The 27,658-nt window shown below is 38.0% G+C and overlaps 1 protein-coding gene across 1 annotated transcript; it reads left to right on the forward strand.

Annotated features, from left to right (window-relative positions):
- The first annotated feature begins 6,878 nt into the window (after positions 1 to 6,878).
- ERV3-1 (endogenous retrovirus group 3 member 1, envelope) lies at positions 6,879 to 7,908 on the forward strand. Its single transcript, XM_058694206.1, is given in 4 exon segments — positions 6,879 to 7,038; positions 7,041 to 7,087; positions 7,089 to 7,664; positions 7,666 to 7,908. Coding segments are annotated over 4 exon segments (1,026 nt in total).
- Positions 7,909 to 27,658: the final 19,750 nt, after the last annotated feature.

The following is a 27,658-nucleotide window of genomic DNA, read 5'->3' on the forward strand; positions in this document are numbered from 1 at the left end:
GGATGCACAAAGGAACCCGGTGAGGCCCAGAAACCACCTCGGGGAGCGCCCCCCATCAGACTGGTAAAAACCTGGGTTCGTTTTGGTAGACCTGCCCCTAGGAGGAAGAAGGGGGGTCTGATAACCTCCCAGAGTTGCCTGAGTAGTTCTGTAAGGAATAAGGAATGAAACCGCAACTCTAAGGCACTGGGCAGCAGGCTGGAGTTGCCGTGTGACTGTGTGTGAAACAGACAGACAGCAGAGAGGTTTCGACCTAGCCAGGGACCAAAGCGAGTCCAGATCCGCGGTTCCGTGGCCACCTCATTCGGCTTAAGGTGGAGTCAGACTTCCTCAGGAGTCTGATTGGGGTCAGGGAGTAATACTGATCCTGCCAATACTAAGAGGTGCCTGAAATGTCTCTGAGAGGAGAGTGGCCAGAAACAGATGAAGCGAATGTTGTCCTCTCCAGATTAGTCCCTCCCTTCCCCTTTTTTCCTCTTTTGTTCATAAAAGTTGTCTGTTAGGGGGAGGAAATGGGTGGAAAGCAGAGTAAACTGATTCCACTAGAGTGTATGTTGAGGAAGTTTAAAAAGGGATATTTAAGAGACTACAGTGTGAAATTAACTTCCGGAAAGCTCCAGACAGTCTATGAAATTGATCAGTAGGGATGGGCTGGCCCTCTGAGAACTCACTTCATAAGGAACTAGTTGGCTGAGTGTTCAGGGTCATTGTGGGGGTTCCACCCTGACCAATTTCCTTACATTGACCGTTGGCCAGACCTGATACTATCCCAACTGCCTTGGCTAAAACTCTGTATGGAAGAGAACTGTAAAGTTATGATGGCTCAGGCCTCAGTTTCCTCCAAATGCCAACTAAATAGTAAAAAACCCGTACTATCGGGAGAGCCTGAGGGGATCCCACTACCATATGCCCCAACGTACCCCTCACTGCCTGCCACATGCATCTCCAGCCACCCTGGCTTCTGAAACCCCACTAGAGCTTTTCCCTAGTCCTGAGGCCTCACCACCTCTAGAACCACTGGCTTCTCCAGATGTGACGGGCTCACCCGGACCACGGGTCCTAACCCCATAACACCCCTCCCAGAAGGAAACTAGAAGATCAGGCCAGTGGAGACAGTCCCTCTATAGCAACACCAGGGAGCCCTACAGATGCCACTGAGGGAAACTAGGAGACCTGTCTATTATGATCAGGAAGGCCAGATCTGAGGAGGCCAGCATGTTTTTGTGTCAAAACCCTTTACCACTATGGACCTCATAAATTGGAAGCACTTACTCCCTCCTAAATGGAGAAGCCCCCAGGCTATGATTGAACTAATGCAGTCCATAATTCAAATCCATAAACCTACCTGGACAGACTGCCGCCAACTCCTCCTGACCCTCTTCAACATGGAGGAACATTGCCAAACTACTCAGGCAGCCCCAAAATGGCTAGAGGAATATGCCCCAACTGGGCTACTAGACACCCAGGCTTATGCTTGGGCTCACTTCCCTGGGGAGTACCCCAAATGGGATCCAGATGACCCAAGTGTAGATGGAGGGCTCACAAGGACTGAACAGTATCAAGTAGCCCTTCTAAATGGCGAGGACCTGAGGAGAGCCCGAGCCAGTTCTATGAGAGACTATGTGGGCATTTTGTCTCTACACCCACTTTGGTACAGAACCACTCAGTAATCAGCGGATGGTCAATGAGGCTTTTGCAGGTCAGGCTGAAGGGAACATCCAGCTCAAGCTGCAAATGCTAGAGGGTTTCACTGTCATGAATGCTAGTCAGTTGCTGGAAGTAGCAACTTAGGTGTCTGTCAACCATAACCAGGTGGCACAGAGGGAAGAATGCCAGATGATGCAGAAAAGGGCAGATGTGTTAGCTGCTGCCTTTGTGGAGTGTTTGGAATGCTCCTGGAAAGGTGCCCCACAGGGTGGGGCTGGGGCCAAAAGGGGGAATGGTGGGGAGGATCACCTTGCCCAGGACCAAAGTTGGGACAGAGTTAGCATGGTCACTGTTGTCAGGAAAGCCAGTAGAAAAATGAGTGCCTCCTGCAGCTGGGTAATTCTTAGCAGGGCCCCAAGCAGAAATAATGAGCCCATGTGGTCCAGGGCCGGTACCAACCAGCATCACGGCCTCATGGGGTCACCGAAGATGATTTTGTGGGGCTAGCTGCCATGGAGGACTATGAGGAGGACTAGGACAGACTGGGCTCTCTTTTTTTAGACCCCCAAGAGCCTATGGTCCAAATGAATGTGGAGGGTTGACCCATTGACTTCATGGTAGATACCGGGGCAAAATACTCGGTGGTGACCCAACCTGTGGGCCCCCTTAGAGACCAGCCACCATTGTGGGGGCGACAGGAAATGAGACATGTCATCCCTTTCTGCTGCCTCAGCAATGCAGTTTAGGCGGCCATGAAGTCATCCAAGCAGTACCTCCCTGACTGCCCTGTGGCTTTAATGGGCCGTGACCTATTAGGAAAGCTGCAGGCCCAGATAACTTTCAACTCCCATGGACAAGTTGCTCTGATGCTGTGAAAGCCAGAAGCAAAGATTATGACTCTCATGATTCCCTAAAGGGAAGAATGGCATCTCTACAGTCTCATGCAGTAGCCACAACAGGGACCTGAGCTGCACTTCAGAGTACTGGGGGTGTGGGCTAAGGACAACCCACCAGGACTGGCCTGGAACATACCTCCAGTATGTTTAGTTCCAGAACTAAAGCCAGGGGCAGAGCTCACCTGTCAGAGACAATACTTCATCCCCTGCAAGATACATATCAGGATCCAGAAGCACCTAGAGAGGCTCTTAAAGTATGGGATCCTCTGGCCATGTCAGTCACCTTGGAACATGCCCCTCTTACCTGTCCAAAACCCCAACACAGACGACTATTGGCTGGTTCAGGAACTGCAAGCAGTAAACCAGGCCACCATCACCATACACCCAGTGGTTCCGAACCCCTGTGTACTTTTGGGGCTCATCCTTGCCAAAGCCACCTTCTTCACCTTCTTGGACCTCAAAGAGGTCTTCTTCTGCATCCACCTGGCCTCCCAGTGTCAACCAATCTTCTCTTTCCAGTGGGAGAGTCCTGCAAATAGTAATAATGGTCAGTTGACTTGAACCAGATTGCCTCAGGGGTTCAAATACTCCCCAACATTTTCGGCACTGCATTAGCCTCTGACTAAAAAGCCTTCCCAACAGATCAGTATGGCTGTGTCCTGCTTCAGTATGTGGATGACTTGGTGCCAGCTGGGAGGTCCTGGGAGGATGGCAGGGAAGGGACTCAGCAGCTCCTTACCCTCCTCTGGGAAACTGGAGACAAAGTCTCAAGAAAAAAGGCCCAAATCTGTCAAGAGAAAGGCAAATATCTTGGCTTCCACCTGTCCCAAGGGGCAGAGCCAACTCGGCCCAGAGAAGAAGCAGGCTGTTTGTTCGATCCTGGTCCTGTCAACCTGACACCAGATTTCTCCTGGCCACAGGTTTCTGTAGAACCTGGATACATGACTTTTCAGTCCTGGGAAAACCCCTCAATGAGGCTACAAAGGGGGGGAGAGAGGGAACCCCTGATATGGGAATCAGTACAGCAAAAGGCCTTTGAGGAAATAAAGCAAGCCCTCACTAATGCACCTGGTTTGGGGCTCCCAGACGTGACCAAGCCTTTCTTTCTGTACGTCCATGAGCGCACTGGCATTGCAATGGGAGTCCTAACCCAGTTGTTGGGGCCATGGCATCAACCAGTGGCATATCTCTCCAAGCAGCTTGACTTTGTTGCCCAAGGCTGACCACCTTGCCTATAGGCATTTGCAGCCACAGCCCTCTTAGTGTCTGAGGCTGGCAGGTTAACTGTGTGACAAGCATTGACAGTCTGAGTGCTACATTCAGTATTGAAATTAATAGAAAACAAGGGACAATACTGACCAATGCCAGGATTGTCAGGTATCAGGGAATGCTATGTGAGAACCATGCATTCACCTAGAAGTAGTGCAGACTCTAAACCCTGCAATCCTACTGCCTGTCGGGCCAGTCAACCAGGTCATGACTGCATCAAAGTCATGGATGAGGTGTTCTCCAGCCGACCAGACTTGAGGGACCAGGCCCTCAAGGACACCTATGCTGAGTATTTCACTGACAGTAGCAGTTTTATAAAAAAGGGAGGGGGGATCATGGTGCTCACCTGAGCCCTCCACCTGGCGGCAGGGATACATGTTAATATATACACAGACTGAGTATGCCTTCACTACCCTCCATGTACATGGGGCTTTATACAAAGAGAAGGGTCTAATAACTAAACTCAGGAGAAAAAGATATAAGGTATGGTAAGGAAATCCTTGAACTCTTAGATGCTGTGTGGGCCTCTAAAAGAGTGGCAGTCATGCATTGTCAGGGACATCAAAGGGGAGACACCACGATTGCACCGGGAAACTGTAAGGCAGACCAAGAGGCAAAACTTGCAGCCTCCGATGGGACAGTGGAATCAGCGGCTTTAGCCTCCACATGGTTCCCTAGTCCACTGGCAGAATGGGACCCTAATCACCCACAACATGAGAGCACCTGGTTTAAGACTGAAACATGGAAGCTACTTCCCAGGTGGATGGTGGAAATGAAGACAGCTGATTGGCAATTCCTGAGGGCCTGGCTCCAGCTTTCGTCAAACAGTTCTATCAGGAAATCCCCATTGGCCGGACAGCTCTCGAGACTATATTGAGCTGACATTTCTACATCCCTTGACTCTCTGGCATAACCCAAGCAGTATGTGAGCAATGTGAAATGTGTGCCTGGAATAACCCACGTCAGAGACCCAAGGCCACCCCTTGGGTGCAGAGTGTCAGGGGAGCCCCATTTGAAAATATGATGGTGGACTTCACTGAGCTTCCCCGGGTCCAAGGCTGTAAATATCTGTTGGTCTTTGAGTTCACTTTCTCAGGCTGGGCAGAAGCTTTCCCTGCTCTCCCAGAAAAGGCACAAGAAGTGGCCCGACTTCTTCTAAAAGAAATCATTCCTAGATTTGGGATCCCTATCACTATGGGATCAGTTAACAGGCCAGTGTTCATGGCTGAGGAGGTACAGCTGGTAGCAAAGGGCTTAAAGATCACCTGGAACTTACACAAGGCATACTGACCCCAGAGCTCCGGGGTGGTGGAACAAATGAATTGAACCCTGAAGCTGAGAGTAAGTTAACTATGTCATGAAACCCACCTACACTGAGGTGTTGCCTATTGCCTTGTTAAAATTCAGGTGTAGCCCCACTAAGAAGACGGGGTTCACCCCTTATGAAATCCTTTATGGGTGCCCTCCCCCCATCATCAAGGGCATAAGGACCTAAATGAGATAGGCAATCTAACCCTAAGGCAACAGATGCGGGCCCTTGACTCTACACTAACTACCTTATACCACTGGGTTAGGGAGCCATTACCTGTGAGTCTGACCACAGATGCTCACCCCTTTAAACCAGGAGATGCTATATGGATGAAGGAATGGAATGTCCAACTCCTAAAACCCCTCTGGAGGGGCCTGTTCACTGTCATTTTGTCCATCCCTACTGCAGTAAAGGTGGCCTAGTTGGGTCCCTGGGTTCACCACAGCAGAGTGAAGCTGGCATCTTGAAAGGGGAGTGCATTCCTGATCTATCAAGGCCATGCAAGTTGACCATATGGAAGAAGCAATCTGCAAGTCCAGAGGCTCTGGGAGACTGCAGCCCTTCTTTAGTCACTCCAGAAGCTGATATGCACAGCAGAAGCTTGAGGAATCAACAGTCTGGTGGAATAAATAGACTGTCCTTATTTTCTATATCTGTTTCCTTACTGTGATGCACTGTCACCCCTTGTTTCTCACTATTATTGTGATTCTTGCTCTACTCTTTGCCACAGAACTGGCTGAGGCCACCCCGGCTGGCTAGAAGTGTGGTGAGAGGTTTCTGTTAGCAGAAACCTCTGGATAGGATGCTTCTTTGTGGTATTGTTTGCTTCTAATCTGGACCCCTTCTGTAGACCGAGATTTCTCATCATGTGACCCATGTATTCACATAACCAGGTCAGGCCAGGGAGTCACTTGGACCTTACTATGCCATACCCACTTCCTATGCCAGGGAGAAGTCCTGGGGACCTGCAGGCACAATAAGACCACCTATTCTATCTGCCAACAGGAGAGTCAATGCACTTGTTTTGACCCACAGTACTCCCCAACTGAGGAATAGTTGGAAGTCTGACACTCCCAGGAGGGGTGGAATTAATTAGCTAAACCCAGGTTACTAATCCCCACCCGCCAGTACTGGTACTTTTTGACATGTGTGCAGCCATTAACAAAAACCTTTTGTTGGTTCACAATTGAGGAGGTCTACCATGGGAATAAGATTATAGGCTCAATGACAAGTATATGTGTGAACAGGCCCCATCCCCATCCACATATAATGGTGATCGCTTGGCTTATGGCCCCATTGAAGCTGTGTCTCGTGGGCCACTTGGAAAGGTAAAGATAAGACGGCACTCCTCCAAAAGGGGGCTGCAACCTCCAGCTGTAAATTAGGAGCCTGTAACCTCATTAATTTCACTGTCTTTAATCTAGGAGACCCCAAATGGGAAAACGTCCTCAGAATTGGTATGTATATGAGGAAATAGAAAGTAGCCCTCCCCCCATCTCCACCACAAGAAACCTGTTCCTTACCTTAGCAGGAACTATAGCCCAGACCCTAAAGATCTCTTCTTGCTATGTGTGCAGGGGAACCAACATGGGGGATCAATGGCCATAGGAGGCTAGAGAATTAGATTCCCATGAATCTTGTAATGGAACAGAATACCCCAGTCCTACTACCAGGATTTGGCTCCTCAGAGCCTCAATTATTAGCAAAACTGCCTTGCTCAGTGGGAAGTAAAGTTCACTGTCTCTGTTAGAACCTTAATGTGCCTAGGGCAAAGATTTTATAACTCAACCGCCCAGGAAACCCAATGGTGGGGGGGTCCCCAGATCACCTTGAGCCAGATCCCCCACCCCTTGTCTAACTTCTCTCATCTCTGAGAGACCTGGGAAAATGTCAGTGCAGTCATTGAATGGCCAGCCCCAGGATATACTGGATATGTGGAAGAACAGCCTATACAGTACTTCCCTCAGGGCTGGTTGGGGTAATGTGTGCTAGGAACTATTCATCCATCTTTCTTCCTGCTCCCACTTGCCAGAGGGGAACATTTGAGAGTCCAAGTGTAAAAGGACAGGGAGACTCAGAGGAAATGGCATGCCCTACAAATTGGCAATTGGAAAGATGATGAATGGCCTCCTGAGCATATAATCCAATAATATGGCCCTGCTACCTGGGAAGAGGATGGGTCCTGGGGCTACCGCACTCCCACTTACATGCTAAACCACATAATCAGACTGCAAGCAGTTGTAGAAATTATAACCAATGAAACTGCCAGAACTCTTAACTTACTAGCCAAGCAGCAAACCACAATGTGCAATGCTGTCTATCAAAATCACTTGGCCTTAGATTACTTGCTTGCTTCTGAGGCAGGAGTTTGTGGAATGTTTAACCTGAGCAACTGCTGCCTACAGATAGATGATGAAGGAAGAGTCATAGAGGAGATCACAGATCAAATGAGAAAGGTTGCTCCTGTCCCAGGCCAGACCTGGAAAGGTTGGGACCCCAGGGAGTTATTTGGAGGATGGTTTTCAAGGGTGGTTATTTCTGGAGGGATTCAAAACCTTCATGGGAATTATCCTCTTGATTTTAGGAGCTTGTTTAATCCTATCTTGCCTAGCTCCCCTGGTTATACCATCTGTCTCCAGCCTCACGGAGGCAATGGTCGAAAGAAAAACAGCCATGGATGTGATGATGTTATGGAAATATAAACCTCAAAACCAAGATGATGCTCTTGGACCCAAAAGAGGAGGGTCTGAGCAACAAAGGAGGGAATGTAGTAGAGGCCCTCCCTAAGGAATGTGGTGAAAACCTCAAGACAAAGGAGGGCAACCAGGCTAGGCGTGCATTCATGACATTCCTCAGGACTCTGTAACTTAAATCACCCAATCAGACTGTATGTCTGTATGTTACTATGTTTGGGAGACAAAGAAGTAGAAATTATACAAGAGGCTATACCCTGCTGCACTTGGGGCTCAGTTTTTCAGGTATGAACCACTGAGTCCATGCTGGCACAACTAAAGTTACTACCTGGAAAGAAAAGCCTTGATGTCACAGCTCTGTGTAAACCTCGGTCCCACTATACTTCCACTTCCAGTGTTCCAGTGGAACTTTACCAGTGTTTCTGAATGTGTATATTGATAAAGGGAAGTCATTTCTCCTCTCATTGTTCTTCCTATAGATTCCTATTATGAATAGGTTATTAATTGTCTTCTAATTTCTATTTTTTATTACATTATTGCAGAAATACAAGAAGCCAAATAGTATTTCAAACTCAGCATTCAAATTCTCTTAAAAACCCTTTTCACTATCATTAGAATTGAATTATAAACAACAAAGTGTTTAAACATAAGTTTATTTTCAGTTTTGTAAATGGAAATATTTTTGGTATTCACCATTTTCTGCCTTAGGGAAGGATTGTTTTTTTCTCCAACTGCTATATTAGTAACAAATTTGAACAGTAATGTCTTTTTAATTGATATTCTTGTATTTGTTTAATTTAAACGTATTAAACAAAACTCTTCAGAGTAAATGGTAGGCTTTCCATTTAAACAAATAATTTCTAAGTGAATGTTTTCTACAATGTGGGACACAGAACAGAACACTAGATATGGAAGGTTTTTATCAAAATGGAGTTCCAGGGCTCTGGAATGTTGGTAAATTCCACAAAACATATCTCTTCTAAGTCTGTTGACATCAACTAGCATATTAAAAGTTTGGTAATTCTTGCAAGAAAGTAATCACTTCTCACTTCTCAAACTTATGTAAGCACTGATTTTTCTTCTTTTCTTTATCTTTTCAACCTTTCCCATCTTCCTTTCTCCCTTTCTTCTTCCCTTTCTCCTTTTCTTCCTCCCTCCCTTTTTTCTTCCCTCCTCCCTCCCTTTCTTTCTTTCTTTCTTTCTTTCTTTCTTTCTTTCTTTCTTTCTTTCTTTCTTTCTTTCTTTCTTTCTTTCCATGATCCTTATTAGAATATTTTAAAATAGAATTGTGCCAAATCCGCTTGGGAAATGTTTTCCAAAACTCAAGCAAAAGTTAAAGCTCTATTAATATCCGATTAAGTGTGAAAAATGTGATTACCATCTTTTTGAGAGTAGTTACATTCTCTTAACCATGGTATCTTAATTATTTATAAAATCACTGCACAAAAATTAAGCTCTCTGGGAGTAAAGACTGTTTCCTGTTTTGCTCTTCACTTGATCCCCAGCATCTACCACAATGCCTGACACTTAGAGAACAATAAAACATGGTGTTAGGGAAAAATCTGTTTTATGATGGCCAACAGGACAAGAGAATTTCAGTCAGTCCCTTCCTGGTTCTTGTTCCCACCCTGCTTGCCTCAGGGGTCAAATTACTACTAATGAGGGATGTGGAAGTAACAGACTATAAATTGTCCCCTCTGTTGATGCTCTGGTCTCAGACCTCTGGAGAATGATCTCCTCTGAGCCCTCCCGTATAAAATAAACCTCCTGCCTTCCATGATCTCCGAGTGCCGCTTGGTTCTTCTGCCGGGTGATCCAGACCAGTTTCCGTAACAGTGGCAGATTGAGTAAAAGGATAAATGACTGAATAAATCACAGAATCATTGATTCTTAAAAATGATAAAATTAGAATTTATGAAAAACTATATAAAAATATATTTAGCTGTATTTGATGAAACAGTTCAACCAAAAATTAGAAAACTTATATTTTGATATCATAATGTGCATTATAATTTGTAAACTTTTTTTAGCTTAACAATGTTGCTATGGTCTGAATGTTTGTGTGCCCTCGAAATTGACGTGTTCAAATCTTAATGCACAATATGATGGGTATTAGGAGGTAGAGTCTTTGGGAGATGGCTATGTAACCCAACTAACATGAGTTTGCTCCTTGGTGAGTTACAGATAGAGACTACATCAAGTGGAGTTGTCACACAAAGGAAACTATTTACAGCAAATAAGGAGATCATGGAGAATTAATTCAAAACCAGACTTCCCCAGTGGGGATGAGTTAGTCTCTTTTATTTATGGTTAGGATGAATATTCAGAAAGGCGAACTTTGTGATCACAAGTAAAGGGAGGCATAAGGTTGCACAGGTATGAGCATCTGATGTTATGTTAATGAAGCTTTTACTCCTCCAAAGGTGGAGACTTTAACATTACAATGAAGCAGAGGTAACTGTGGGACAAGAAGAGGTAACTGTGGGACAACTAAGGGCAGCTTCAAGAGCCAGTATAAACTAGATGGGGTCAGGGCCCCTGGGTGGCTCTGTAGGTTAAGCATCCAGACTCTTGGTTTTGGCTCAGGTCATGACCTCACAGTTTCAGGAGTTTGAGCCCATATTAGGCTCCAGGCTGGCAGTACAGAGCCTGCTTAGGATTCTCTTCCTTTCCTTCTCTCTCTGACCCACCCCAACTCATGCTGTATCTGTCTCTCTCAAAATAAATAAAATTTGTTATAAAATAAAATAAAATAGCATAACATAACATGACATAAAATAAAATAAAATAAAATAAAATAAAATAAAATAAAATAAAATAAAATAAAATTTAACTGGATAAGGTCTCGGGCTCCTTATCTTGGGTAAGGAATGTTGAGCCTTGCTTGCCTTTGAAACTGTGCTGGGAGTTTTCAGGCTGATTCATCATCTCTGATAAGGGTTATTTCCTGGCCTGGTATTAACTGTTAGTTTTTGCATTCCCCTTTTTCCCCTTAAAGTCCTTTTGCATTTAAGTGCTGCAAGAAGTGTGCTAGGGCAAGTACAGCTGGTAAGGCATAGGATCACAGAAAATAGGTGGGGCCTACAATGACTTTTACCTCTAACTCTTTATGCTTACATGTAGGTCTGAGAAGTGGAGCCCTCACGAATGGGATTAGAGCTTCCTAGCTCTTTTGATCATGTTTTAATACAATGAGCCTGAGTGAGACTTGGAGGAGGATCCTCATCAGACCATGCTGGTGTTGCAGGATTTTTTACCACAAGACCTGGGGTTCATTGTTGCAGCTTTGAAGAATGAAGAAGTAGACACAAAATGAGCAGCAGGCAAAAGTTTATTAGAATATAAGGTTAGAAAGGAAGAATAGTAGGAAAGCTCTCTTTACAGAGAAGAGACATTCGAAAGTGAATGCCTGAGGACTATAGGGGAGGGTCCTTGTTTTATAAGGTTCTGGTCAGCCCTCCCCCTTCCCTTCTCCCTTGTTCCTTCTCAGGTTCTACTCTTATTGGCTTGATAGCTCTAGGTACTGGGTTGTCCATTCCTGATGGACTCATTTCCATTTATGAGGGTTGGTCTATGGCCATACTTAGGTCTTTTGTTAAATTCCTGAGGGGAAACTGAAGGGGAGTAGGTACCTTCTGTCACATTTTTAAGAGGAACCTTACGCCTGAGGGGGTTTGCTGTGGTCAGACACTCCCAGCATTGTTCCAAAATAGGTGTTTTTCCCCACCCAGGGACTCAGGCCCTAATCTTTCCCTCTCTGCCTACTGAATCCTATCTTGTCCTATCATACTGGTACCCTGAAATCAGACTTTTAGCCTCCAGAATTGTGAGAAATACATTTCTATCATTGACAAACCACCGGATCTATTGTATTTTATTATAAAAGTCCAAACAGACTAAGACAAATGTTCCATAAACATTTTCCAACTATTTAAATAATTATCTACATAATTTTACACAGTTCAAACAATATTGAAAATTAGGAATTTATGGGGTGCCTGGGTGGCTCAGCTGGTTAAGCCTCTGACTCTTGATTTCGGCTCAGGTCACAATCTCACAATTTGTACGATAGAGCCCCAAGTCATTGGGGCTCTGCACTCACAGCGTGGAGATTGCTTGGGATTCTCGCTCTCCTTCTCTCTCTGCCCCTCCCTTGGTCATGCTCTCTGTCTCTCAAAAGTAAATAAATAAACTTTAAAAAAACCAGGAATTTATAATAGTTTAAGTAGTCTTCCATTACTGAGCAGATGGCTTGTTTCTCATTTGTTATCATAATAAATATTGCTGGAGTGAACATCCTGTTCTTAAAGAATATTTACAAACCTATCATTATTTCCTTTAAAATTATAAATGGAAATGCTACTCAAAGTGTATGAATATTTTAGAAGTTTTGTTACATGCTGTCAAATTCATTTCTAGAAGGATTGTGGACCAAGTTATCACCAGCTAACACCAAAAGAGTGAGTTTTACTGAACTAACATCAAAAGATAGAATTGATTTTATTCTCTGTCATTATGATAGAAAATTGGCATTTGCCACTATTTCAATTTATATTTTGTGTACTTACTAATATACAAAAGTCTTCTTATGTTAAGTTTAAATCTTTATATATTGCTAGTATTCCTGACTTTGATATAACTATTTCTAATTTTTAAAAATTTTAAAAATTTAAAAATTTAAAAATACTAATTTTAAAATTTGTATCATTTTCTTAGGATATTTGTATATTGTTATATATTGTGACAATAACCCCTCATATATATTATGCACTTAAAATTTTTTATTAATATTATTTTATTTGTGGCACTTTCTGGTATATGGAATTACATGATTTATGAAGCAAACTTCTCCATGTCCTCTTTTGTGCTCTTTTCTCCTTGCTGTCATGTTTAGAAAAGGATATCTGATTGACCTAGGTTTTCCAGTTTTTGTGTGAATCCCTATGTTATGTGTTTCTCTTTAGTCCATCTAAATTTAATTCTAGCTGCTGTTGTAAAATAATGATATTATTTGATTATATTTCACATAGATACATTTATTCAGAATTCCTGTTCAATAATTCATCTTTAACCACTAACCTGTAACATCATTCCTATCATTATTTTTCTAAAACTGATGTGTAGATACACATTCTGGGGTCTGTTTTTAATTTTTTCATTTTACCTATCTACTTGGATACATGTATAACGTCTCTTATGATAAGTTTATGTGTATATGACTTTGTTCCAAATTCCTCTTCGTTACCTTAATAGTATTTCTTACATATTTATCATTTCATTTATTTAGCTCAGCATAAATCAGTACCAGTAGATCAATTTTTTAACATATACTACTTTTTTCAAGGTGAGTGTTACTTAAGTTCTTTGAAATCATCTTGTATATGAAAATATAGTTTTCTTCATATTATCTGTTATTTCATTATTTCCTTATTTATTAAGTTCATATTTTTAAATTATCTTAGTATGTTATTTCAGAACCGTGACCATTCCTTCTCAAATGATAGTCTACAACAAGGAAGGTAGGTAGGAAACAATTCTGAAACAAAACTTCTGTAACAAGAAAACTCTAATGCTGATTATTTACTTTCTTTCATTTCAAACTCCTTCATTTTCCTGTGCTGGATGCTAGAGCATTTAACTGGATTTCAATGTTCACTGAGTATATGAAAAACAATAGGGGCGCCTGGGTGGCGCAGTCGGTTAAGCGTCCGACTTCAGCCAGGTCACGATCTCGCGGTCCGTGAGTTCGAGCCCCGCGTCAGGCTCTGGGCTGATGGCTCGGAGCCTGGAACCTGTTTCCGATTCTGTGTCTCCCTCTCTCTCTGCCCCTCCCCCGTTCATGCTCTGTCTCTCTCTGTCCCAAAAATAAATTTAAAAAAATGTTGAAAAAAAAAGAAAAAAAAAATTAAAAAAAAAAAAAAAGAAAAACAATAATAAAAACTCAGATTCTACATTGGCAAGTGAACCAGTTGTACTGCTTATCTTTCACGTTAATGAGATTCCACTAACCTCTGAGTATTCTTTCAAATTATGACTCAGGAGATACCATCTGCTCTCATCCAGTCAGTCTTGTCATTTTACCACCCACAAAAATATATACCTCCACTGCTATCAACAAAAAATTATCTAAGCTTTTGCCTTTTTAGTCTTCCTTTTCTGTTTTAAATTATAATTTTCAAGCAAAGATTTATAAGCCCCAGACTATGTTGTTCGTAGTTCATGGCCTTTCATTCTAGGATTTATTCTTCGTGTTTCACTAGTACAACCTTTATTATGAGATTATATCTTGTTCTTGTGCACTAATTTTCCATAGCAAATGACCCTGGAATTTGTTCTTAAATCCCTGAGATTTGTGATTTCCTTATATCCCCTAGAAATAAAAAATTTGCATCTGTTATTAAGTGAGGGCTTTAGCTAATAAATTTCTTAATTAAGAAAAGGTCACAATTCATTAATTATCTAGTCATAATGTGAGAAACAATACAACATATTGAATCCTGTCATTTTTAATATAATTCTTTCCTTAAAAAAAGTGATTTTAAAAGCACTTATTTATCAGAAGCTTCATTATTGAATGTAAAGGATAATGTAACTTCCAAAAATGTTACCACACTTCCAGGGTATAGCTTACACACTGGGAACATTCTTTTTCATTTCTCTGATGATTTCAGCAGATAATAAAGCAGAACAACTTCCATCAAAATATAACACTGTGTCCTTGAATATAACAAAAACAACAACAATGAAAGAAAACTATCACTTTTCAAAATGGTAAATTGGCTTTTAAATATATTTTTTAAAATTCACTGAAGTCTCTAAAGTGGACAGGAATAAGATAAACAATGACCTGTAGGGGGAAAATCAAAGACTGACAGACACCACTGCTCCTAACAGGTGCTGCTGCTGTTAACAAACCACCTGTATCCATCAAAAGTTGATTCACAAAGATTGAAGACAAGGTCTCAACCCTGATTGAAATGAAATGTCAGCAAGGATAAGAGAAGAAAGATGGAGATTGTATTAAAAAGAGAAACTATGTTCAGAAATAAGCTTTGGGACATACAAGAATCTAAAATGGCATCTATATCCAGCAGAGCAAATTCATGGGGTCTAGAAAACTAGGTTAGTTTGTCTTTTTGAAGCACTTGTTGAATTCAGAGTTGAATCTGAACATAAATGGATTTAAAAGAGAATCCTTTTTATTGATTTCCAAGGTAAGATGACATATGAGGAAGAGAAGTAGAAAGGAATAAAAATTGCTAAGGCTGTAAAAGCTTGTTATTTTCTTTCTTTCTCAAAGTTTTCAGTATAAGTATAAATTATATACATTAATCTACTTTAAGAAGTTGTTTGCAGTATGCCATCCTGAGAAAATTGGCCATTAATTTCTTTGATTTTCTTCATATCAACTCCTGCTTTATTCTGCACACCAGAGACTATAAAATGACTAGGAGTTCAGACTCCCACTGACACCCCAATTTGGACACAAGGACAAGAGATTTAGATTTTTAAGGAGGCAGTGGGGGATGCTGAAAAGAACATTGCATTAGTCCTGAAAGTGTAGGTTTTCATTTCAACTATGACAATTCAAGCAGTGTGATCTTGAAAAATCTCACCCTCTGTGAACCTCACTTTTCTCAGTTATAAAATGGGGAGAATAATTCCTAATGTTTCCCTGATTAACCCCAAATATTGGATTCAATTTTTAAATTATGTGGGAATGTGAAGCACAGTACAAATTTGGCATTTTACTATTTTGGAATATACAATTTTAAAAGTCTATCATCTCACTGTCTCTCATGTAATCAAACTTCCTTCAATCTCACCTTGTAAATCGTCCTCAGAGATCACTTCCTGGTGTGTAATACCATACCAACCTCACCGCTCAGCTCAACTCCAACCATCATACCAACCTCACCACTCAGCTCAACTCCAATTAGGGTACATGACAATTCTTTCTCCTCTATATCATTATCTTCACAGTTCTTTTACAATGATATATTTTCCCTTAAATTTTCTTAGATACCTATATCCTTTGTTGAATTAACTGGTACTGCTTTTTTAATTATCCAAACCAAATTCCTCAGAGTATTGTTCAATTGAATTCATTTTTTAATTCATTTTCTCTCTTACACTCATTCATTCATAGCTTATATTCTCCATCATAAAAATAACAGTCAACATAATGAGGGTAAAAATCAAATACTCTACTGTATGAACAAAATATTATCTTTTCTATCAGTTCTATCCAAAAATGCCCAAAGAAGAATCATAGAGTATATTCATGGAATTTACCTCTGTGAATTCAAAAACAAATTCGCACTAAATGAAAGTAAAAGGAAACGATACAGTTAGCTCAAGGGATAATTTAAAACATCAACTGATTAATATTCAATAGTTAGGACACTTCTTAAAGCACAATTTGTCATAAAATCCATCCTTCTAATGTTTAAATTTAGAATAAAATTAAAAGAAATATAATTTCACATTTTAGAATATTAATGGAAAATGAAAATATTCTCCAATGCTCATATGGAAGGTGTTGAGAACTAAGTTAGGAAATTTCCTACTTAAACCTCAATTTTATTAGTTAAAAATGATACAATTATTTTTCCAACATACTATGTATGATGCTATTGTTTAGAATTTTTTTAGAAAGATGTGAATATAAACAGACCATTAAAATAATAAAAGCTAACAATTTTTATGTATTATCATGTCTCAGAAACCGTTCTACTTTTCTTCATATTATCTTAAGTCTTATAAAGTTCCCTAAACTTCATTATCATTATTTTATATATATATATATATATATATATATATATATATATATATCTCCAAGCTAGCCAACAAATACACATGTATGTATGTATGCATGTATGTATGTTTGAATCTAAGTTGGATGAATAAATATATACCTTACATTACTTAAAGAAATTAATGATAATCAAATCTTTGACATTAAAAGATGATGTCATCCATGTTCTCATTGTCCAGAAAATTTTTCAAAATGCCTTTGTTTCTTCATTGGCAATACTATGACTATAGCTCCTCAAAATTACTTTTAAGGTTTAAGATGGCCCCGTTAGTAGATAAAAATTATATCCAGATTCTGTGGACAGCAACTATGCCTACAGAGATTAAGCATGTGCTGTAAATTGTGTGGAGGCGAACACTAACTCCTTATAGGATTACACTGTATACACCAAAGGAAATAATATATCAACGCTAAGACAATGAGGCACAATTAAATACACTATTGAACATAATAAAATGTTAGCTCTCCTTATCAGTTCCATACCAGGAGACCCAAACAAAAAGTAATAAAAGATAATAATGTCAAGTTGAAACAACGTGAGCTCATGGGAATGTAACATAAACTCCACCTTATTGTGTCCCGGTGCCCATGGGCTGGACATTGGGGTGAGTTACAAAGAAATGATGAGATCAGTAAGTTACCATGACACCAAGAGCTGATGGTACTAGAGAAATATCACAATTTTTAAAATATAAACACAAAATCAATAAACATGTAGTATTATTTATACTAGAGTGTTCCTTTGGAAAATTTGATTCCCTTTTCTCCAATACAAACCTTTGGGTCTTAAGTGATTCCTAGAAGTGCATGCCCACTACAAAGGGTCATCTTTAATGTTATTCTTTCCTCAACAATATTAAAATAATATTACAACCATAATAAATATAGATCATCATCAGAAACCTTGAACATCCAATTGCCATTTCCTTCAAACTTAAATAAAAGAAAAACTTTTATAAGTTATCCTTTTTTTCCTCTCCCAAAAGCCTGAAAACAGTATTTGAAAAGAAGGTGGGTTAAGATGGTATTATTTCAGTGAATGTATCATTAAATTAACAATTACTCTGACCATCATCCAAATTCATCCAGCACCCACATTATGCTGCTGTGTGCTACATAAATACATACCCACTACCTCATGGGGCTTTTCTTTGTAATGACAACAAGTGCTCTGTGTGTGTTTCTGTAGACAAGTAAAAAAAAAAGAATGCAATCAATAATACATTCCAAACTATGTTTTTAAAAAAAAAAAGCACTTCAGTGGTCCCTAGGAAAGGCTATTTTACTGTATTTTGAGAAAATGCCCCTTAATCTCAAAATTTACCCAAATCTCTCTTCTGTGTTTGTGGCCTTCAGAGAAGTGAATGCATAAGAGAACAGTTATATATATGATCCACTGGGAAGCAGGAAAGTATAACTGCTCTCGTAATCATTTCCTACCAAAGGAAGGAAATTAAACTTTGCTAATATTCAACATATGGACCATAGCTATTGTCTTTTTAAATTCCATCTATCAAGCGGTCACACATTATAAAATAGGTTATTTATGCTGAAAAAAAGTTTAGTTTTACAGCAGCCACGCACTTAAAACCTCACCATTCACTTTCAGTATATAGCAATTTATTGCAGTTTATGCATTCCAAGTTAAGGAATTTTCAGATTATTCTATTTAATTTTAACCAAACTAACAGTCACAAAAATTGATAAACATCTTAAAAGCTTCCTACCCCTCCTCCTGAAACCGCAGATTGAGATAAGACCAATTATGCAAGCATCAGCTCACAAGAAAATGACAGCACTGACAGTCATTTACATTTTCAGGTGAAAATGATTACAACTTAATCAGATATAAAATGAAGCTGTTCACAGAATTCAGAAAACTATTATCTAGAACACTATTTGAAGTAGGGATTTTTGTCCACTGTATTTAATAAGAATATTATATTTGAAATTCTTTTATTGCATTATTTTTAGTTCAGTTATTTTGTGAAGAATTCACTGCAATAATTGCACTATGTTATTGATGTGCCTAATTGTATAAAGTCGACACCTTTAAAATGTAGTTAAATCTTCATCATAATTTGCTAAACGATAAGGATTGACTAAGAAACTACTTTTTTCAAAAATAAACTTTAAAAAAAGGAGAAAAAAGAAACTACTTTTTTTCCACATAGACATTTACAGTTATCCAGGAGGAAGAGAAAATGGGTTATACAACTTAAAGATAGATTACACATTGTTCCTTTATGAAAAAGGAAAGACATTCAAATTTATTGACCTATCATTACTATTTTGATAGACACTAATAAGGTAGAATATTATCAACAGTATAACACCTATCAGTTCTTGAAAAAAAGCACATATAATCTGCATATCTAAGAAAAATGGAACATTTTAACAGAGTCAGAAGTTAAATGCTCTTGGAAAGAAATGTGTGCCATTTAAAAAGTATTTAGAAAATAGATACTATTTGGAAATGTTTCCTTTGTTATGTCATTTGGTTGTTGGTAATGACATATGTGCACCACCCATTTAAAAAACTTGTATCTGTACACTTAAAAAACAAACAAAAACTTTAAAATAGAAGTTTCTAACTTGTTAAAAAAAATCTTCCAAAAACTATCAGTTTGTAAAAAAATATACAAAAACTTGAGACATTGTGATTAGTTTGAAAGAACAGCTGATTTGTAACAAGTTTTGTATAAGTTTTCAATGAAACTAAAAGAAAAAAATGAATTCTTGTGAAATTTCTACCAAAATAAACCTTAGTGAATGTAATTTGAAAGTGACTCAAGATAAATTCTGAACAACCACTGATATGATTCTTCTATTTGATCTTATATTTTGAGTTATCTTTATAGCATTAAGAAATATTCAAGGGTGCCTGAGTGTCTCAGTCGGTTAAGCATCCAACTTCAACTCAGGTCATGATCTTGCGGTTTGTGCGTTCGAGCCCTACATCGGGCTCTGTGCTGACAGCTCAGAGCCTGGAGGCTGCTTCAGATTCTATGTCTTCCTCTCTCATTATTGCCCCTTGCCCATCTAGCCCATTCACCCACCCAACACCCCTCTAGCAACCTTCAGTTTTTTCTCTGTATTTAAGATTCTCTTACGGTTTATCTCCCTCTCTGTTTTTATGTTATTTTTGCTTCCCTTCCTTTATGTTCATCTGTTTTGTATCTTAAATTCCACATATGAATGAAATCATATATTTGTCTTTCTCTGACTTATTTCGCTTAGCATAGAGTGTATTACTCTAATTCCACTTACACTGTTGCAAATGGCAAGATTTCATTCTTTTTGGTCACCGAGTAATATTCCATTGTATATATGTATCACATATTCTTTATTCATTTATCAGACGATGGACATTTAGGCTCTTTCTACACTTTGGCTATTGTCAATAGTGCTGCTATAAACATTGGGGTACATGTACCCCTTTGAATCAGCACTCCTGTATCATTTGGATAAATACATAGTAGTGCAATTGCTGGGTGGTAGGATAGTTCTATTTTAAATTTTTGAGTAAACTCCATACATATTTTCCAGAGTGGCTGAACCAGTTTGCATTCCCACCAGCAGTGCAAAAGGGTTCCTCTTTCTCCACATCCTCACCAACATCTGCTGTTGCCTGAGTTGTTAATTTTAGCCATTCTGACAGGTGTGAGGTGGTATCTCATTGTAGTTTTGATTTGTATTTCCCTGAAAATGAATGATGTTGAGCATTTTTTCACGTGTTTGTTAGCCATCTGGATGTCTTTTGAAAAGTACCTATTCATGTCTTTTGCCCATTTCTTCACTGGAGACAGACTAATCTTTATAATACTGAGATTATTAAATGGGATTTTTAAAAGAAAGAGCAAATAGGATGGTAGGGTAAGAGAAAGACCAATTTAAGCAGAGTGGAAACAAAAGCAGAGTTCAAAAGTTCAGTGATTCAAGACAAATGAAACTCACAGGTTGAAATTAGAAACTGAACAGAAGAAAATTTCACAAAAAATAGGACAATAACATTATCTAAAGCATTGTTTCATTTCATCGTAATGACTCAATAGACATGTAGCCCAATAACATCTCCATCTTACATTTAAGGAAATAGAAGTGTCTAGAGACCACAAGTAAATGATATACAGTCACCAGGAAAAAAGTCCTTATTAGAAAATTGATGCCCTGGAGCACTTGGGTGGCTTAGTCAGTTAAGCATCCCACTTCAGCTCAGGTCATGATCTCACGATTTGTGAGTTCAAGTCCCATGTCAGGCTCTGTGCTGACAGCTCAGAGCCTGGAGCCTGCTTTGGATTCTGTGTCTCTTTCTCTCTCTGCCCCTCTGCCACTCATGCTCCCTCTCTGTCTCTCTCTTAAAAATAAGTAAACGTTAAAAAAATTAAAAAAAAAAAAGAAAATTGATGCCCTATATTTGGACATTTTGGCTTCAGAAAAATAGTCAATTAACTACATAAAGTTTAAACTTCAGCCATTTTAAATAAACGAACTATACAAAATGTGTCACCCAGTAAGCACTCAGTGTTAAATTAATGGTGTTAAGATACATACATAAGTAAAATGCTTACTAAATCTGATTAAATGTAAATAAAATAAAATGAAAAAATTATAGAAGATGTAAAATATTAAATAATCTATTCTGATCTTTTTTGGTATGCTAATAAAGATTTTTTGAAAGATTTTTCTGAAATGTCTGCTAATAACTTCTGTATACATACATTAGTGAGAATCACTTTAAAGGAAAAATGGCCTGCCCTCTTTTAGTACCATGTTTATTATTTTTTTATACGAAGAAAGTCACATACAAAAAAATCTCCACCTTTAGAAAGCCATAGTGAATTACATCTTATTAATAATTGGTTTCCATATAATAGGCCAAAGAAGTCTAAGATCATATATTTATTTTTAATTAAAAAGCAAATTGACTGAACATAATTGAACTTTGAAAATACACTTAAATCTGATTTTGATTAGTGAAATCTTTCTCATCAATAATTTAACTACTAAATTGATAAATCCCAAAGCATTTCTTTAAAAATCTCATTAGCATGCCTACATTCTCTTTCCCCTGTAACTCCTGTTTAATTATAGCTAAGTCTTTATTCAGATGCAACCCCAGAGAAAATTTTTAAAAAGTAGTTCTCTAGCAGACATGAGATCTAACTAAAGGTCACATGAAATTGTACAGGAAGCCTAGGGGATGCTAGTGGTGATTTTAGACAGCAATGGGTGGGGAAGTGCTTCTTCCCAGGTTAGTGAGTGTCCAGAATATGTCATGCTGGTTGAACCTGCATACGCTTTCTTCTTCAGGAAATAAATTTAATATTGACTGCCAATCAATTAAGTACTTCTTTTTCTCACTTTCTCTGTCAAATTATGGTTTTAATTGCTTCTTATAATTCATTATATAAAATATAATGTATCCTGTTGTAGTCCTGTACATTTTTTTCTAGGGATCTTTATTTTTATTAAAACTTTGATACACCTGCTGAAATCCAGTAAGGAAAAAGTTTAAAGAAAATAAAAGATACCATGAGATAAATGCTCCAGCACTCTAGAGCACAACACTAAATATCAAATCTTTATCTGACACATCTTGTGTCTTTCTGCCATTGGCCTCTGTCTTCAAACTTCAGCTTTCTACTTCTCAGAAAAGTAATAGCTTGGAGTCTGATCAGTGAATGCAATCACGTTTTGTTCTCAGGTTTGTCCCTCATTGAACTGCTGAGTTGTATGTAATCAGCCCAGCTTCCCTTAGATCAACTTGACCATCCCAGAAACTAATGTAATTTGTTAGACCACTCCTAAATTCAGTCTCTGGGGTCTCACATCACACTGCAACCTAACCTCTGCTCATATTAAAAAATAAAGTGATTCAACCTTGAATATATATATTCTGCACTCATATAACGATTTTTCTCAAGTCCTTTTGAAATGTATCTAAATATTTTTACATGCAACATTCTAAAATATGTAATTTCTACATTCATTCACTTTTATCTTGTAACTGCACCTATTTTTTTCCCCAAAAGTAAACAAGGAATAAATACTACCTTAAAGACAGAATTTTTACTTTTCCTAATGGTATTTGTTTTTCCAGTGTAACAGTTATCATTTATCGGCTTTAATATGCTTGCAAAAAAAGCTTGGATTCAAAATCACAGCCAAAAATTAAAGCTGCTTCTAATATCAGTCTATTAAAAAATTATAATAAAGTACAATGAAACAAAACAATGACGTGAGGAGTCTGGAGTACTTGCTTTGCAGCTCAAATAATTATCAAAGGAGGTGAAGCAATGTTAATTAGTATAAACAACATAAAGATGCAAACATTTCAAAATAAAACTCCACATGCAATCACTTTTTAAACAAAATTGTGTCTCTTTTAGTTAGGGTAAGGGAAATATCAACAGATACAGTCTCCCTATTCCTAAACAGCCCCTAAATTTCCCCTTGTTGTCAATATTTGGAACAGATGATTCACCACCTTTATTTCATGAATTCATACCCTGATATCCTTTTGCTGAAGCAAATTCCCAAATTCATTCTTCTTTTACTATCGCTTAGTGAAGCTGAAGAAACTTTATAAATTCCTCTTACTGCCAAAACTGTAGCTAGTGCCCTGGACTCCTTAGTTACATAAGCTAACCAATTCACCCTTATCTCTTTTTGCAAAGATTGAACACAGTTCAAACTTGTTTTTTTTTTTTTTCTGTTTTCTTTCTTTTTTTCACATACGAAGAGTAGAACACTGAATAATGTATATCAAATTGTTAAACTATTTCATACTTCAGGTCCTTATACAATGTCTGAAGATGGAATTTCTTAGAAAAATATAGTCTCGTGTAGAATTTATACAAGAAAGAATTCTGTATCATTCAATAATGCTTTTTGCAGTGCCAGTACATGTCAGAGTAAGATCTGGATAAAGGTTTGATATTTGTTTTTAGTCTGGTACTTTTCTAATGACCATATTGCATTAAACTGCTACATTTACTTTATTACCTAGTCCTAAATCTAAATAGAGTAGTAGAATATTAGATTTGGGGAAGACCATGTAGATGATCTAGGACTATTTCCAATGCAAGTAAGATGTTATTATAATGGATAATGTGGCATGATATGATATGATATGATATGATACACTATGATAATATTCCTGAAGAAGATCTACTCTCTACTTGGGAAATCCAAGTCATAAATGTAAGTATTTCAAAGAGTAGACAATGACTTTCTGAAAGTTATAATTATTTGAGAGTGATTTTACCTATTGAACTTATAACATTTCTTTATGGCATTCCAGCCTTGGTTCTCTAATCTCTCTAGAAGTGATTTTTTAACTATTTCAATATAGGGTTCACTCATATACCTTCACACTCTGTACATTTTCCTCTGTTTCTGGGATTCTTTTGAACCCCTGTTTGATAAAGTCCTTCAACTCATTCTTCAAATTCCAGTGGGTTCAAATATGTAGTCTTCTGCCCAGAACCCCTTCCCCACTCCTGCTAGGAGGAATTAATCCCACGGTCTACTGTGCCTCCATGGTCATTTTCTCCAAGGTTCCTATAATTTCTGCGTCATCCGTTTATCGTTTCTGAATCAGAAGTAACAATAAAACAATGGTAATCTGTAACTACTAAAATAGATCACAATCTAAGCTAATATTTTGTATTTTGTGGGAACATTTATTTCCTGATTCTTTCCAGGTTCTTTCAGGAGGTAGGGGTATTAGCAAATGGTCTCATAGATAGGTGTTTATTGCAAAGTTAATCAAAAGTTTTAGGAGAATAGAAAAACATCTCTACCTTTTCTCTGGTAGTTAGGCTTCATGGATATCAAGGGATCCCTTAAGGAAATTCAGGAATTTTAAGAATTTATGGCATTTTATCATACCTTCAGAAATAGGCATTCTTTGCTTCCTTCTCAAATTCCTCATACTATTCATTTCTATTTTTTTTCTTCCTGTTTTCTATTCCTTCCTAACTCTCTGTATCTGTTGTAGTTTTTAAAAAAAAGGAATATGACTGGTTTAGTTAATTACTATTGATCTATTCAATATACAATTAATTCACTGTCAGGCAGAGTTCTCATATCAGGCTACTGAAGAAACCATAGCTACCAATTTTCAGAATATATATGGCAGCTTTTGGAAGGATCCTAATTCCTGTTTGGGCAACTAGAAGTGAATCATGTGACACAAAGCATGAAAATATGTATGCAAAGATGTTCGCTTCTTTCTTCTGGAGAGTGATGCAGGGGTGGCATGGAACACCAGGTTTCATGTGCTGTCTAACAAAACATATTTATAGCTTTTCTAGTTCACATCTGTTATAGACTAAATTAAATAATTATTCACCAATTTAAAATTTCCCAGCCATCATAGTGGTTCACCTTAATTAAACCTTTTAAAAGTGGCCATAATTAGTGTAATGGGAGTTTAACATTTAAAACAAAACACAAATAGCCACAATTGCTCAACTCCCCAATTCTCCAACCCACATTCAGAATAAAAGGCTCCTTGGTTTTAGTATGCCTACCTTGGATAGATTTGACTATTTAAGACACAATAGCAATGTTTGTTGTTGTTGTTGTTTTGTTTTGTTTTTTGATATTTGGCTCATCGTAAGGTTGTCCATTCTTCCCCATTGTTCCTAGGCTGGGGAGAAGGAGAGTAGAGTTGCATCTCCGAACTTCAATACGATAGTATGGATTTCATGTCAAACACAGTAGCACCAGTCAGTCTATGTATAAGGTTCAGACCATTTAAGTGCTTTCTCGTTTTTTTTCTGTAAGAGCATAGCAATATTAATACCCACTTCTCTTCCTCAAGGACCAGAAATCGAGTTCCTGTATGTATTGGCTTCCCCCCCACTCCCACCCCTCATAGTACTAACAACAGAACAGGGGATTAACTAATGTCAGTCGAACAAATTTATCTTACTTGGGGACACAATTTTTAAAAAGTGAAAACTTCATTCCATATAGGTACTGCTGCTGAAGTAATCTGATCTTTTGATGTATGATTGTGAGACCAAACTATGTAAGGGGAGAAAAAACATCAATAGTGAAAACTTGGCTGCACTTCCTTCATTTTTTCATTTCAGATGTCAAAATTATTAATCTCACATGGAATTATAAGGGATATATACAACACTCCACTCCTTGATTATGTGCTTTCTCTTGTTAATATTGACATGAGGAAGATAGATTTTTATAGTGGGTATTGATTTAGTCCTAGGTACCTCTCGATCCTGGCTAGTAGGCCTTCCAGTTGGCCATGTAAATCTGTAGTTAATCTCTTCTTTAATTATTTTGCAATATTTTTTTGATTCTAGCTTTTTTTTATTTTGCTCTTAATGTTTAATTTATAAAAGAAAGCAAAAGGACAAAATGATGGACATAAACACAGTGTATAATGCAAGTAGGTGAAGTTTCCTCTCTGAAGAAACCCTGTTTACACTTAGCTATATCCTCTATTACTTCTTGTTGGAAATGTAATCTTTTAGTAGGAGGAGAATGACAGACAACTCAAATTCCAATTCCTCACTCAGGTAATGTGGGAGAATCAAGTACAAATTACTACTACGGAAATGTATAATATATCAAAATGACTCACAGAGAATGGCTGGAACAATGTAGGTTATTTCTTGATTGCCAGGGAAATATTATTAAATTGTGAGGAATGAAAATTGAATAAAAGGTATTACTCATCACCATCATCTTCATCGTCATTATCATCATGATAATAAAATTTCCTCCCTCTCCCAGGACAGTTTACACAGTAACAAATTATGTCCAACTGATATTGTGTAATCATCATGGTTGGTAAATGGTAAAGGGGGGGAAATGGCACTAGATAATCGAACAATTAAAGAGAATTTAGAAAATTGATGGGAGGGGGGTATCAAGAAAAGGTAATTCTCTGATAATCTCTGCCTAATACCTAGACTTTATGCTAAAGAATTAAGTTTGAAAGTCATCAACATTTATTTTGTATATAAAATGCCAAAACTTGTTTGACTGACTTTGTTGACTTGTTTGTTGTTTGTTTGGCTTAACTGACAGATTGTGTCATATTTTTTTTCTGTCAGTTTAATACATTTGTCAAATGGCTCTAAATTGGAGAGTGCTTGCCTTGTTGAATTTTTGCTCACCCCTGAAAAATGACACAATAGTGACAGTCTGGCCATAAATATACTGTTGAATAAATCTAAGAATATGCATGTTCAATATGAACTCAGCTTTAAATAATAGACTGTGAGCACTTAAACTCCAACCAGTCCTTATATTAATATTCCTACCAGAGCCCTTTGACTAAATAAAATCTAAAATTTACTTCCACACAATCCCTGAAAGTAAAGTTATTGGTTGATATGCCACAGTCTCTTTACAATAGGCCATGATCTGAATATGAAAATTATTTATTAAAATAAATGAAAACTTCAAAGTACTGTAACTTATTAGGCATTCCTCAAAGGTTATTTGCAATTACTCTCTAATAGCCCTAAGTGTATGGCAGAAAATATCTGAGAACCAGCAAATAGAATCATAAGCAAGAGTTGACACTGTAGTTAAAATTTTAGAAAAGTATTTATTAAACCAAAACTTGCTGTCATGGTACTTACTTCTGTAATATGTAAAGACAAGTGATATATACTCATGCACACACAATGCAAAAAAAAATCCTCTGATTTAATACCCAGGAACTTTGCTCAGTCAGGTTTTAATTACTATGTACTATTTTATAAATTAAAGTGATTACTTCAAAAAATGTTGTACAATATTCCTTTGACTTTGAAAAATTGTATCTTTAACAATACACATATGAATGTAATGGTTGTAGTTTTAAATACAGAGATCCTAAGTCTAAGGATAAAATTAATTTAGTTTGTTATAAAGTGAAAATGTAAAATTCAAGTCTCCAAAGAATTTTCTTCAGGTTCTCTCAAACCACCCACAGATGTTAGAGAGCTCTGTGCATACAAAATCATGTTAATACATCTTATTTTTAAAGGGTTAAGTA

This window comes from Neofelis nebulosa, chromosome 1, assembly GCF_028018385.1.
Source record: "Neofelis nebulosa isolate mNeoNeb1 chromosome 1, mNeoNeb1.pri, whole genome shotgun sequence".
NCBI lineage: Eukaryota > Metazoa > Chordata > Mammalia > Carnivora > Felidae > Neofelis > Neofelis nebulosa.